General features: G+C 40.2%; 2 protein-coding genes across 2 annotated transcripts in view; one reads left to right on the forward strand and one right to left on the reverse strand.

Annotated features, from left to right (window-relative positions):
* LOC139199812 (neprilysin-like) overlaps positions 1–2,763 on the reverse strand; it is a 29,585-nt gene extending 26,822 nt beyond the window's left edge. The window contains exon 1 of the mRNA XM_070828980.1: positions 2,367–2,763. Within this exon, the coding sequence (XP_070685081.1) occupies positions 2,367–2,409 (43 nt within the window). The 5' untranslated portion in view covers positions 2,410–2,763. The remainder of the gene's footprint in view (positions 1–2,366) is intronic.
* A 7,530-nt stretch (positions 2,764–10,293) lies between these two features.
* Positions 10,294–11,286, forward strand: LOC139200144 (transposable element Tcb2 transposase). The gene has a single exon (XM_070829379.1). It carries the CDS (start codon positions 10,294–10,296, stop codon positions 11,284–11,286), a length of 993 nt encoding a protein of 330 aa, XP_070685480.1.
* The last annotated feature ends 4,202 nt before the right edge of the window (positions 11,287–15,488 follow it).

A 15,488-nucleotide genomic window follows, 5' to 3' on the forward strand; every position in this document is an offset into this window, starting at 1 on the left:
GGCCCAATGTAAAGTAAACTCCCCTGGTTATTGTCATTGTTTAGCCTGGTAATTAGCCATTACTCTGCACACCAACCACAACTGGCTGCTCTCCCAACCTGCACTGCAGCACGCATGACTTCACTGTGGGCCATGAGATTTACTATAGGAGAGTCATACATGTAACTCGATACCTTTCCATTTGCAGTGTTTGAGTGTTGGTGCTTAAAGGATGTGAATCTACAACAGGCATCAAGTCAGGAAAATTAATAAAGGAGGTGAGACAGCAGGATGACACAAGTTGATGCTAATCAGAACTTCCTGTCAACCTCCCTCTGGCTGCAGGAGGGGGCAGAAACTTTTTTTTTTTTTTTGGCAAGCAAACACATCACAGTGACAGCAGTCCCACAGCTGTAATAAAACCATGTGTGCATGTCAGCGTTAGAGAGGCTGTACATTATGTTCATTTGCTCTAATCCTGGCACAGTGCATGGCAAGAAATGGAAACGCCTGCAAAATTTATTTAAAAGGAAGCGATACTTAAAGACGGAGTGAAGGAATGTGCAAAAAGAGTGATGGGGGGAAAAAAGCCATAAAATCACTGTGGGACACGGAGAGGTCCTAAATCATATTTAAGTGACACCCTCTCAGTGTGCTGAGGCATGTTAGGTATGAATCTTAAGGACCACTCACTGTATGTCCCTCTCATGTACTATCACTCATACGTAATGCTTATGGCGAAACATTACAGGCAAAAACACTCACTTTTATTTTCCGCACACTTCTAAATTTTGAGATTTTTAGCTATTTTACCCTCATAACATGTCCTCCTTTGGACTACTACACATTTAGGTGTTTATTTTACTACACTTTGTCAAACACTTCTCGTGTTCTGAGCAAGAAATCTCCACTTTCCAGTTTGATTCCTACTTATACATTTTTACCGAGCTCATATGTGATTCATAGCCTAAATCATATAACATGTTATTCATAAAAATATGGCAAATTTGTTTTTTATGGCTGTTAATAGTATTTCCTGATTTATAGAGATAAAAAAAAGAGACCTACGAAGTTTGTTGGCACTAATATGTCAACAAAATGAAACAAACATTTTGAACCTGGCTTTATTCTTTGTTCAGATCTATTAGTTACTGCTGTGTTTCTTTATACAGCTCATGAAAAATTAGGAATTATTTAAAGTCAGGTAATTTCCATTCACATTGCTTTCAGGTTCATTCAGAAACCAGTTGTGTAGGACATGCATGAAGGCGATGCCATTAAGGACGAGTGCTCTATGAGGGAGGACACCCCACTATGTGTGTCTCAGGTGAGCTGCCATTTCTGCTGCGGATGTTACTGCTCTGACACGGTCACTGTTCTTTTTCATAATGTGCTTGTAATGTTTTTCCTGACTGTGTTTTGGAAGGTTGGCTTTGTTCTGCTGTGTCTGCATTTTTAAGATAAGGAGCACCAAAAGTCAAAACTCTCTCTTTCCCTTCTTGCCCCACTCTCCATCTGTCTGTCATGATACATCTCAAACATATTACTCCCCGTGTCTTGTGAGACCTCATAACCCCCTTCACAATTTTACCAATCATTCACTGAGACACCTGAAAACACCCATGTGTCCGCTCACACACACACACTTTCTATAGCCTACATCCATATGAGCTATGAACATGTCATGTAGCTAATTGAGTTGAATAAGTGCAGGAATGTGGCCTACTTTAACTTAAAATAACACCTTCTCTGGGACATGATTTTTAGCACTGGGCCTACCGCTGCACACTGACGACTAAAATCACTTTAAAATCATTTTTGAAGGAGGAGACTTGATGCCCAAAGGTGCTGCGATCTAGCTGAAATGAAGTCCACCTCTTAAATTGGTTTCTTAATGGTTTTTCTGATAGCTGTATGAATGGAAAGGGGGAAAATAACTTTTAAAGGGACATGTCAACTTAAAACGCCACCAGTTCCAACACAGGTGGAATAATGTGATCCAAAACCCCAAAGTAAGCCCAGGATACCCAGCTAGAATAATATGACTGTGGATTAAAGTGTTTTCTGATAGGACCAAATGCAACTAGGTGTTAGAAGTCCAGTGATAAAAATATTCAGCTGCAGCACATTCGGTGATTCGCAAGTGAGCAAGACGCAGTTAAATGCGTGCCAGCTCCTCAGCTCCTGTTGCACGTCGGGAATTCCAAGGGGGGTGGCATGATCAACTGGTGCACGCTGCCCCGTGTCACACAACCGGCAGGCGCGCACGCGCAAAAAGCATGCACACGCCCGCGCACACGCACACGCACACACAGACACACGCAGACAGAGACGCACACAGATGGCACCGCGTTATAAGAAGCGCTCGGGGTGCGTGAACGACTTACCAGATGTGTCAGGAAATTTTCGGTCGATTATATATATGGGCATCACATCCACTGATCAAACATCCATCAAATCCTCAAAGGGAGCGCGAAGTGCTGATCGATCTGTTCCAGACTAAATATTTGCTTCACCCTGGATTTCAGCAAGGCACAAACCGATCCCGCCTCTCCTCCTCTTCTTCTTCTCCTTCTTCTTCTCCCTTTGGCTTTCTATTCTAGGAGTGCACATTCACATAAAACACACACGCACACACACACACACGCGCTCACACACAGACCCCTCACTACAACTACCTTCTGTACTGTACCACATCTACCCACAGAGGATCGCTGAATTCAAATGAGCCATCAGACTCTTGCGCGGCGCAATTGGTCAAGTGTGTGATCCACAGGGGGGGAGATCCCCTATTTATAAAGCCTCTGACATACAGTGAAGCAATGAAGCAGCCCTCTGAAGTTCCCCCGTCCAGCGAGTCGTCGCCTCCTCCGTCAGGGCGGCGTTTAGGAGTGACCCTGTCAGCGGCACTTGCTGACAGTGGCGCCCGAGCAGCTCCAGGACGCAGGTTCAGGTGAACAGCGTGATGAAGTGATATGTTGTATATTTTAGTGTACTTACTCATATGACTGTCAACAGCTCGGCATCCAAAGCACTTTGTGGTTAGAAAGTGTCTACGGCAAAATCCCAGTTGTAATCATGTTGACACGCTACAGTGAGTTAATAGTGACAAACACAGTACTTACAGTACTGTACAGTAATTCACATGTAGAGTAATGAATGGTTACTGTCTAAAATAACATTTTAGAGTACTATCATATTCTCAGCTGCGACAATGTAGTTGTGGTGTTTATGTTTATGACCCACACAATAATTTTTGGGCTGAGATTCCCTGAATAAAGGTCCCTTCTTTGACTGTCTGGTCTCACAGTGGTGTTTGTCTTTTTGGTGCTGTGAAGTAATAACAGTGTGTTTGGATATTGTCAAATACATAAGATAAGAGTAACTAGCTGAGCGGGCAGCACAGCGTTAAATCCCATCCCAGTGTAACCGTGGTTGGGAAGGTTGTGAAATATTAGCTCATCAATAAAGGATTGGTGCTTGGTAGAGTCAAATACAACACCTCAACTAATGTGAGGGAGGAATTTTACAGTACGCTCATGGTAATGGTGCATAAGTGAGCTTTTTTTAAAAAAGATATTGGCAACAAATAGTTGTTTTGAACACGGCCGAGGTTTTAAAAATACTAAATTCCAAAAACTGCACTCTCTAGGGGTGTTCAGGGGCAAGCTCCCCCAGCAAACTTTTGATTTCTCTGTTCTCCGTAGGTGTGTTTTCAGATGTTTGTGGAGGAAAAATTGGATAACAGTAGCTTTAAAACCATGTCAGAGGGTAGAAGCATAAATGGCCTGTCAAGGAGTAACACGTGAGAATCAGATTAAATGTTACAACGAATGATTTGCATCACAATCTCCCTCCTGTGTCTCTGCTTTCCATAACCTGCTCCCTCTCTGTCATATTTTCTTGTCTTTCTGCCCTCAACATTACATTCTTTCTGTTCATTCCTCTCTCCATCCTCGCCTCTCCGTCTCTCTCGCTCTCTGTTTCCACTGCCTGTACCTGTCTCCGAGACTCCTCCCTTGTCTCGCCTGCCAAAGTTTATTTAAGTTTATTTATTTCATCTCTGAGTTTGAGTTTTCATCATTTTGGATATAAATTATTGAAATGTTCCTCAAACAGTGCATTAACAAAAGCCAAATGTGTGTCATACAATAGCTAATATATTTATACAGTCATGCTATATTATTACATTATAATGGTGCAAGGTGCTTGTGTTGTCGTTAAACTGAGCCAGTGGCTTCCATTGTAATTACCAAAGAACATATACAGTATATCTCTGTGGATAGTGAACTGGATCAGGTCAGTTTGAGTTCGTGTTGAACAGCACAGGGACGTAACACTAATCCTATCCTGGGAACAGTGGGCAGTACCTGCTCTTCCTCTCTCATCTCTCATCACCCTCAAGTTGATGACAGGATCAGAGAACTATTGTGTTGAGTAACGTTTTGTAACGATAATCAGATCATGCGCTTCGCCACCCACACCCAAGCAGTGACGGTGATCAGCTGAGCAAGTTAGTAATCTTGGCAATATCTTTGCCGCACCAAAGTAAACTTATTTGTAGGTAATTATTTCACAACTATTATTATATACACCTAGAAAATACAAAGGTGACCTCAATAGTGGGTACAACCACATTTCATAGTGACTATTTCAACTTCATGGCACAACCTAGGAACTGAAGTGAGTGCTTATACATACAGTATAAGAGACATCAAAAAAAGTTTTAAATTGAGCCTAGTTTTAACCCACAAGCACCTATAAATGCACTCTTTTGACTGCGTAAGGGTTCCTTTACTGCTATACACACAGCTGTCCTCACAGAAACAAGTAACTGCACCACATACAAAGACGCTTCGTTTCAATTATCAAGCTTTACTGAATTTTGTCATTTTCAACAGGAGTTGAGCCAAGACAGTTGGCACTGAGCCTCTATACTGAGCAATTAGGTCCATCATCGGCACTGTATAAGGTATTTTATTCCACTACAGTAAAAACCTGCTTGCTCTGTGATCTTGGTTACTCTAAACATCAAGTGGTTCATCAGCCTATATACACTTTTACAGTATGGTGACATGGCTCAGTAACCCCATAAAAAACCTTTTACTTTAACCAGTTTACTCTGTTTTGTCAGTGTTAATTATATGTGACCTTTTGCTCGTGTTGAACACCAAAGTTCATCAGTGGGTCACCCCGGTAAGAGTAATTAACTGTGCAAACGCATGAGGACATTGGGTCTAAAAGTCAAAGTTAGCATTAAAGTGAGAAGAAAGCAAATAGAGTACGTGTAAATACGGTGCAGAGAATGAATGACCTAACAAACTAGCAAAGGAGTTTACCGGATAAGAACGTCATTGTCATCAGAGAATGATCAGATACATGCGAAGTTGCTGATGTGCATTTATATATTTAGGTGCAGAACATTTGGCCACATGGTTATGTTGTAAGCAAAGTGCAGGATTCATTTGATGGGACATTTTTCAATGACACCAACATATGCTATGATTAGGAAACTGCACGTCAGTCTTTTTCTAAACTATTTTTGACTGCGCCGTAACCATTTTATGTGGCCCTTACATTTCATCTCTGCATGAGCTCTCATTACAGCTCCACTGTCAATTATGCGCTCTAAACCCAAAAGATAAATGCTTATGCAAGCCTATTTTAGTGTCACAATATCTTATTATCCATGTTTTGTTGCTTCTAGTAATGAACAGCTTGATTACCCTCCAAGGAATTTCCTATAACTTTTAGATATCTGTGCAGCTGAACTGACAGCAGTTTTCTCAGTAACTGCCTGTAAATGCATCAAAAGGATGTTCACATTTGTAGACAGTGCAACCTCTGTGATAATATTTTCCATGATTTCGTTGCTGTGCTCTTCAAATAAAACCCCTCGCCTCTTCTCTATTGGCCATTTGAGCTCTGTTCACTGTCAGTAAACCCAGCATGTTATGGACTCCTGGAGAGTATTGGATTTTAATTGCACTGTGCCCAGGGCGACCCAGGTATTAAACAGTATTTTGTTGCAAAAATAGGTGCTTGTGTATTAAAAGACACAGATACACAAAGTCGCATGCACTCTGTATTACTCTTTAGGTCTTGTACTATTTCTCAATGAAACCAGCCTCTGAAAACAGTGCCAAACACTGTTACACTGACACACAGACGTATCAGGTAGCAACATGTGTATCACGTCAGTAATATTTAGATTCAAACCATGGCAGCTTTGTCAACTACGTCAACTACCACCACTTTTGTAGACATGAATAACGTGTTCCATAGAACTGGTATTGCAAGGAAGTAAACGCCATGACTAATAAGCAGTTCTGCATTTGGTCCATGTGTGCTTATGAATCACAAGCAAACAGCAAGTCTGTCACAATTTCAAGACGTTATTTTTTTATGAGAAGATAAATTCAACTGATGTGTAATTGTTTGCTCATGTCTTCAGAGGAGGTGAGATATGAAGGTTCTTTGGTTAGATCAAGGTCACTAAGATGGGTTGTTCCCTCCTCCTGGAACTGTCAGGGGAGTAACTCTCCTATCAGCAACAGACGGGCTGTCCAGTTCTGCTCAAAGTCTGCCGTGAGTGCACATAAACATACACACAGAACAGCGCAAACCCTCCCACACAGACAAGGACTCGCATACAGCACACACACATTAATAACCTCACTGCTGTCACTCAGAGAGAGGGGCTTTCAGGCTGAGGTTTGTGCCGGTCATGAGGCAGCAAGAAGGGGAACAGGGAAGAAGGACAGAGAGATAAGAAAAGGAAAATGGTTAAAAGTGCCAACATAGCCAATATTTCCAGGCTGACACAGACAGTTAGGGAGGTTTTTTTTATTTGCTTTTGTCATCTATGAGGAATTGGATGGAGGAATATGATGTTTTGAGTGTTAAAAAAAATAGAATTTCACAATGATTACAAAGGTGTTGTTCTTCACAACTCCATCGTACTGATATTACTGCTCTTTGCTGTCACTTCAGTGATTTATGTGATTCAGTATGAAATGCACTGCGTGATAAGACATTAGCTAAGTGTACACATGGGAAGCAGTCGCAATATCAGAGCGAGGCTGGATGATTGAATGCTGGAAGACACAGTATTTTGAAAACATCAAAATTACCCTGACCAGACCACAAGCTTAAACCACTGTGTTTACCTTGTGACAACCTTTGAGTCCCCACACTGTGACTGTGTAGCTTTTGTCCCCACATGATTAACACATTTCCACATGCACACACATGTAAATATATACTATTCTTTCTGATATACCTCATTTGTGTTCTCAAAGTTTTTCCAGTTTCATTTGCATAAGTGAGACCAATATCTTTCTTTTCTGTATCTTCCTGTGTGTTCGCCTGCGTCATTGCTTTTATGGTTATCACTTTTGCAGCTGTCATGCACAATTCAGAATTGAAGACACGTTTTCTTTCATCACTTACTATCGTCTTTACTTGCCTGCACTTGCTTTGCCATAGTGAGTTGATATCTGTAGGAATGTGCTGCTTTGGAAAGGAATGACAGGTGACTTAAATAGATTGATCAGATAAACTCATATTACAAAAATATCCATAATTCCACTGTGAGAGAAATTCATACATTAAACATGTAAATGGGTGGTGGTGCTATGCCCTCGTCATGGTCATTGTGCTGTGTCTGGTCTTGTCTATTCTCCTGAAATGTCTCTTTGTTTCTCCACACAGTCCTATCCACTGCCCTCTCCTTTTGTTTAATGCATGCCAGTACATGTTGAATTCATTCTGATACCAAGGACAATAGATTTCTCAGACCGTTCTCATTCCCAGAACATAAAACACCACTGCTTTTTCACCCCTACTGGTGTTTGATACCGACAAACAAGGCACCCTTGAGCACCTGTATGAGATGCTATATGAGCATCCATATGACACACTGATGCTATGTTAACACTGTGGGCGACAAAGTCATGTTAGACATGTCATTCTTACTGGAGCCCTGAAGCTACAAACTGACACCCCACACTTGTCTCTGTATAATGGGCGTGACGTCCTGCAAATAAAGCTGGCCTCAACTTTTTTCAGCACTCTAATGATACAGTTAAGTGTCACCTAAATATTTCTTTTGTTTCACTATTTCCTTTCCCCTTCTCTAGATGTTTTCGTGTTTTATTTCGCTGGCTGATGCTATGCCAGCTAACGTTAGCCCCTGTGTATTGCACACAGGTTTCATATTGTATATTAATGAAGATAATCAAATTAATTATCATATCATAATTATCATATTAATAAATTAATATGGTACACATTCCCATGATGACATAACACGTCAGCTTTATCACTTGTACAAAATATTAAGGGCAATGTAGAATAGAGAGTAGGTTGATGAAAGTGAAACATAGCTTTCATGACTAAGGTACTTATTTTAACCCACAACATCATCTCACCCTGAGCATCTATATTGCTGTGGTAGGTTGACATAAAGTTTTCAGGTCACATCTATCCATCCAGTAAATGCAACTATAGACTTTGCAGTTGCATCTAAAGTATTCATATTTTGATTTTATCATAATGAATGCACTAATGGATGTTTTATATTAACAATGAATCAAATGACTATGAGTAAGCGAAAGGGGTCACTTGCAGTGATGAGCGCATAGAGAATTATCACCCACACAACAGAGAGTTTTAGGTATACAACTATTAGTCATTAGGTTCGGTCTCAGCACTCTCATCAACCTGATTTCCAGCCTCAGCAGAAAAAAAAAAGCTGTGTGCCACTTAGTAACTAGCATTTGGTGAAGACCAAAACAGAGTGAACGCTGGACTTTAGGTGGCCACAAACACAACTTCAAATGAATGCTAAAGTTGCTTTGTCTGCTGTGTGTGTAAATAGGAAACTGTTTGCTAACACATAAAAGCTTTTGGTTTTAGCTTTTGCACCCCCAGTGGTAGTATAAAAAAGATGATGGCAGCTTATGTCCTTGTTTAGTCCATTTCTCACTTTTACACACACACATGCACACACACACACACACACACACACACACACACACACACACTTACGCCTGTCCGTTCAAAGCTCTCACATGCTGACAGCTGGTGGTCAAGTCGGTCAAGTTGTTTCTTTGATCTCAGACTTAGAGTGATAATTTGTCCTGGACTGACATGTACTAGTCCAGTACAGCGTGTGTTGTTCTTTGTGCTTTGGGTCCAACACTGTACGAGGGACAAGCCTTCTCTGCTATGAACATTTTGCCAGTTCTAGTTTCATCTGTGTGTAGTTGATCATTCTTGTGCTGAAGCCTGAAACCTTCTGTGTATCTCTTGCTTGCTCATAACAGTTTCACAAGGACGCTTCAAATAACTAAACACGCGTGATTATGGACTCAGTTGTCTTTATTTGTTTATTCATCAATGTGTGTGCGCCGTCTTGAGCGTTGCTGTGTTCATGTAAGTGTTTGTATCTGAATGGGTCTGAACTAGATCCATAAGTTCTCTGATAACTCTCATCTATCATGGCCACTTAGCATGCCTTCTCCTGAGTGCACTCTCTTACCCCCTGGCACCTTTGTGCCAGACTCCCAGAGACTGATAAACCACTACACTGTGTCCCACTACTGTACAATTTATGTTAGTACACACATCAACTCAACTATTCTTATAGCACCCATTCTAAGACTACCACTAAACTTGTCACTGAAAAGAACTTTCAACTTTTGGGTTTCGCAAAATTGTGAAAATAAAGATCACATAAAGAACCATAAAGAAGTGGTTAGCACTACTGTTTCACAGCAAGAGGGTTTCTGGTTTGAATCCGCTGGCTGGGTTGGGTTATTTGGTGATTCTAAATTGCCGACAGGAAAAGAGCTGCATCATCAATAAATAACTTATCAAGCATTTATTAAAGTGTGACCAGAATTAATAATAGCAGCATTACCAAGCAAAACATAAATTAATGGGATTTTTCACATCCTGGCAACCCAAAATGTGTTCTTCTTAGTGGTCTACAGGTGCTGGTCATATAATTAGAATATCATGAAAAAGTTGATTTATTTCAGTAATTCCATTCAAAAAGTGAAATTTGTACATTATATTCATTCATTACACACAGACTGATATATTTCAAGTGTTTATTTCTTTTAATTTTGATGATTATAACTGACAACTAATGAAAAACCCAAATTCAGTATCTCAGAAAATTTGAATTTTGTAGAAAGGTTCAATATTGAAGACACCTGGTGCCACACTCTAATCAGCTAATTAACTCAAAACACCTGCAAAGACCTTTAAATGGTCTCTCAGTCTAGTTCTGTAGGCTACACAATCATGGGGAAGACTGCTGAACTGACAGTTGTCCAAAAGATGACCATTGACACCTTGCACAAGGAGGGCAAAACACAAAAGGTCATTGCTAAAGAGGCTGGCTGTGTGTCCAAGCACATTAATAGAGAGGTGAAGGGAAGGAAAAGATGTGGTAGAAAAAAGTGTACAAGCAATAGGGATAACCGCACCCTGGAGAGGATTGTGAAACAAAACCCATTCAAAAGTGTGGGGGAGATTCACAAAGAGTGGACTGCAGCTGGAGTCAGTGCTTCAAGAACCACCACGCACAGACGTATGGAAGACATGGGTTTCAGCTGTCGCATTCCTTGTGTCAAGCCACTCTTGAACAAGAGACAGCGTCACAAGCGTCTCGCCTGGGCTAAAGACAAAAAGGACTGGACTGCTGCTGAGTGGTCCAAAGTTATGTTCTCTGATGAAAGTAAATTTTGCATGTCCTTTGGAAATCAAAGTCCCAGAGTCTGGAGGAAGAGAGGAGAGGCACAGAATCCACGTTGCTTGAAGTCGAGTGTAAAGTTTCCACAGTCAGTGATGGTGTGGGGTGCCATGTCATCTGCTGGTGTTGGTCCACTGTGTTTTCTTAGGTCCAAGGTCAACGCAGCCGTCTACCAGGAAGTTTTAGAGCACTTCATGCTTCCTGCTGCTGACCAACTTTATGGAGATGCAGATTTCATTTTCCAACAGGACTTGGCACCTGCACACAGTGCCAAAGCTACCAGTACCTGGTTTAAGGACCATGGTATCCCTGTTCTTAATTGGCCAGCAAACTCGCCTGACCTTAACCCCATAGAAAATCTATGGAGTATTGTGAAGAGGAAAATGCGATACGCCAGACCCAACAATGCAGAAGAGCTGAAGGCCACTATCAGAGCAACCTGGGCTCTCATAACACCTGAGCAGTGCCAAAGACTGATCAACTCCATGCCACGCCGCATTGCTGCAGTAATTCAGGCCAAAGGAGCCCCAACTAAGTATTGAGTGCTGTACATGCTCATACTTTTCATGTTCATACCTTTCAGTTGGCCAACATTTCTAGAAATCTTTTTTTTGTATCAGTCTTAAGTAATATTCTAATTTTCTGAGATACTAAATTTGGGTTTTTCATTAGTTGTCAGTTATAATCATCAAAATTAAAAGAAATAAACACTTGAAATATAATAAATATATATAATATAATAAAGTATTAGTACTTGTTTTTATCAACAACAGTTACAGTTATAAATTATAAACAAATTCTGTAAGAAGTTGTGTCTTAAGGGAAAATGGTACCAAGCCGTGTAGTTATTGTATTTACAGCCAAAGTGATGTTCTGATTGTTACCTATTTCATTGCAAATTTCTGCCAATGTCTTTCCAATTCAGTGATGTTGTCTGAGGTGATTACTATATTTTCCTTGTAAGAAGCCATTTCCCCCTTTCCTTGCATGAAAAGTGGAGAAAATATACTGGCATGCAAAAGCTTCTGGATGTAGACATACCAGCATAGTAACTATAGGTTCAACTATAATCCCTGTGTTTTCAGGCATCACTGGTTTCAGAGAAAGCTCAAAGTGCAAGTATGAAGTATTAAAACAATCTCTTTACAGTTAACCTGGCACTTCACTACATACACATGACGTTCTGTTTATGTTAGCAATGAATGTATTACATCGGAGATTCTGTTCTTTTGTACCTTTTCTATTTGTCCTGTCATCACGCCTCATGTTTAAGCAGGAATCTGGGCACGGCATAATGTTGGCGCTAAACAATGTAGATGCACTGGGATTCATCCTAATCCTGATACTGAAGACGGATTTGACTGGAAGCAGCCGCTGAACAAAACGTGAAACATGTCCAGACAGATTCTCAAGACTGTTTCTTTGTCCACAAAGAACCACCAGGACTCTTCCAGTTAAATCTGTGGTATTTGTGCTGTGTGACTAACTACTGTATTCTGTGACAAATGTCCTTGTGAACAACAGCACTGGCTCATGTGGTCACCTTTTTATAGTGTCCTTTGAGCAGATATCGTACTGTTTCAGGCTATATTTGTCTTAACAAACCAACACGGGCTGTCGACCACTGCTGACATTCCTACACCTCTATTTGGATTTACACACTCCGTTTACTCCACCTTTCTTCTCTTCCCCTCTATCCCGAATTCACTGACAAGAAGTGTTTTAGTCTATTTGACTTTGAACAGTCAGCACAGACACAAACAAATTGTCCATCTTTCATTTTTTTCGGTCACTGTAAATGCACCACAGGGCTACTATTATTTGTATTTTCCTTCTCTTTCAAAGTTTCAGCTTGAAGTGAGCATGTGCTGTGCAGGGAAAATTATGCAACAAATAAGGTCGAGGCAACATGAAGGTGACACACAGCAGGCTGCAAAGAGAGACTTGTTAACACTAACCACTGAGAGCTGAACCTTTGCGATTTATTTTAAAGGGTTCTGGTTGATCTGGAAGCTGCTTTGGTGCTTTATGTAAACCCACTGCCCTCTAATGTTCTCAAATGAAAGCACAGCCACATCGACTTTAAGTTGTAAACCCCTGTGGTGAAACACACTTGTTATTTTTAGTGATGTTCAAAAGAAAGTTTTTTTTTTTTTTTACACCAGCCAAATTTTTCAAACTGCTCATCTCTGTCTGAGATGCGCACTGGATTGGAAAGACCAAGATTGAAAACATACTTCCCAAGATAAATTCTGCTGCCAGTTGACTTGCTTGGGAGTTGCTACACTTCTACTGTGTTTTGAAGAGTGCTCTAGTTTGATAGCATGCCTGCTTGAAAGGTTTTTAAAAGTTTGCCCAGCCATGCTTGTCAGCAGTGTGTGGATGATAGCAGAGCTGGTGCACAGATGTCAGTCAAGAAAACCTTTAGATCAGGGCTCAGTCCCATATGATCTGTTTGTTTTGGATAATTCAGACATTTAGCTCTTAAGACCTAAAATTCCTAATGCACCAATGTTTATTTAATGAACAATCATATTTCATAATTTACTTCTCACCGCTTTGCCTTTCTGTCACATTTTAGCTGATGTCTTTTTATGAAAATCCCATTTGATGGTTAGGTTCAAAGGAGTCTATTTATTTCAAAAGTGATGCCAGACATTTCGCAGTTTACTGAATTGCTGTGACAGTGAGCCATGTATTGCTGCCACTCTCTGTCAGCCTCTCTGTGGTTATTGCATCAGAGGAATGACTGAAAGATATGGGGCCCAGAGGGAAAAATAATTACTAATGGGGCCTTAATGAAAATCTGTAGTCTGCTCATTAATGTAGAAAAACACACCAGTCATGCATGAGGGCAGGGAAGGGAAAAAAAACACTCAGCACATGCACACACTCATGCAGAAAAACAGATGGGTTTGTCACATCAGCTCCTTATTATGCACTTTTCTCTCTTTCATCACTTAATGCTGTCTTTCATTCCAATAAAAAAGAAAACAAATGATAGCTTATGGCATCACTTTCTGTGTAGAAATACTCAAACAAGTTACGTAGGTTTGCCTTGATGTTCTCTCTGTACCCATCCAGGTAAATTACTCTGTACTGGTTGTTTTCTTGGCAGATCGTTTTTTTCTTTGACAAGTAATTGATTCCATTAAGCCAGGCATGCTGGAGGAATTCATTATACTGATTAGTGTGGGACAAGTTGTTGGGATGGAGGTTTGGAGATCGTGAAGAGAGATGATAAAAGAAAATGGAGAGCTAATTTGTCACATTGCTTCACAGTCAGATACTTTGATGATTTCTGTCCCTGTAGGACTCTAGCAGTGACCCACCTGAAGCCACACTGGATCCTCTGCTGTAAGGACTCATATAAGACTAGCAAGGTCACAAACCTGCAGAATAGCTGATATGAGTTTATAGTACAAATATACTCTGTCAAGCTCTGATTATGTTCATGTTTTACTTTTGGCTTTAGACGATATTTTGGAGTGATCCGTTATCCTCCATTACGTTTGATTCTGGTCCATCAGGCCAGCTTTTCCACAGTGCAATAGGTCCATCTGCTGGGCAAAACTGAAACTTTTTGTTACCTTAAAGGATAGGTTCTCAGAGTAAACCTAAAGCTAATATGAGGTTTCAGCAATCTGATTTGCTATCTTAAAGAGTTACAATCTTTTCATACAAATTGGGTTCTTTGTGTTATTGTCCGTCCACTGCGGCCCAGCAAGGAAACACCATGTAAGAATTCAGACCTAAAAACATGGTAACTTATGATTGCCACTCTTTTAGAGTAACTCAGACTGCTGTGGCGTCATATTTACTTTAAAAAATATATATATATTCTGAATTATGTTTTTGCCCATCTGAGGACTGGGATTTTGTCTGTTACTTACATCTTGGGTGTGTTAGGAGCACATCTTAAATCGCATAAAGTATGTACAGGAGGAATGATTACAGCAAGCAAAACATATTTTAATGTACATACGGGTTTCCAATCAAAGTCTTCTTGTTCAACTGGTTTTATTCATATTCTGTTAGGAACTTCGGGACCCCTCAGACTGAACTGAACGACTGCAATTGAATTAAACCGCAGCTTTAAGGTACAGAAAATCGTGATAGTTTCCTGGCTAGGGGTAAAGTATGAATCACGAAATAGCTATTAATTAATGACAAGTAGAACAGAAGTCCTTGAATAATGATTGCATTTAAATCAGAGGAATATGTTACAGAAAACTAATCATATTTTTAATACTTACTCTATTTCATACAACTAGCTCTGATATTTTACTGGGAATGAACCTCAATGAATGACATGGGTTAGAGGAAATGCAAAAAAATATTCTAATTATAATATCACATGTACATTTGCACTGATATTTATACCAATATACAATAGCTACAGCATTTATGGCCTAAAGGCAATTCCACATAGAGACGATTTTTTTAAGTGTTTTAGACATTTTTTGAGGGTTGACCATCATTCTTCCAAAAGACATCCCCTCATTTAGTGTTTTGATGATTGTGGTGGAGAAAGCTCTTGACCATGTTATTGACCCATAGGCGCTTATCAAGGTTGAGATCTCCTTCGGTCATCTTTATCATTTTCATATTCATCAAACCACATTGTGAGCTTTATGTCTTGTCCTGATGCATCTAGATCTTGTTGTGTTTCTCAACTCATTTCAGTTTTTCCTTGCCACTTTGTTGAAAACGCTTTGTCACATGATGTGGATGTAACTAGGAG

The sequence above is a fragment of the Pempheris klunzingeri genome, chromosome 4 (assembly GCF_042242105.1).
Source record: "Pempheris klunzingeri isolate RE-2024b chromosome 4, fPemKlu1.hap1, whole genome shotgun sequence".
NCBI classification, from domain to species: domain Eukaryota; kingdom Metazoa; phylum Chordata; class Actinopteri; order Acropomatiformes; family Pempheridae; genus Pempheris; species Pempheris klunzingeri.

Excerpts from the sequence above, each read along its gene's own strand:
- LOC139200144 (XM_070829379.1), top strand. The coding sequence starts at position 10,294 with ATGGGGAAGACTGCTGAACTGACAGTTGTCCAAAAGATGACCATTGAC.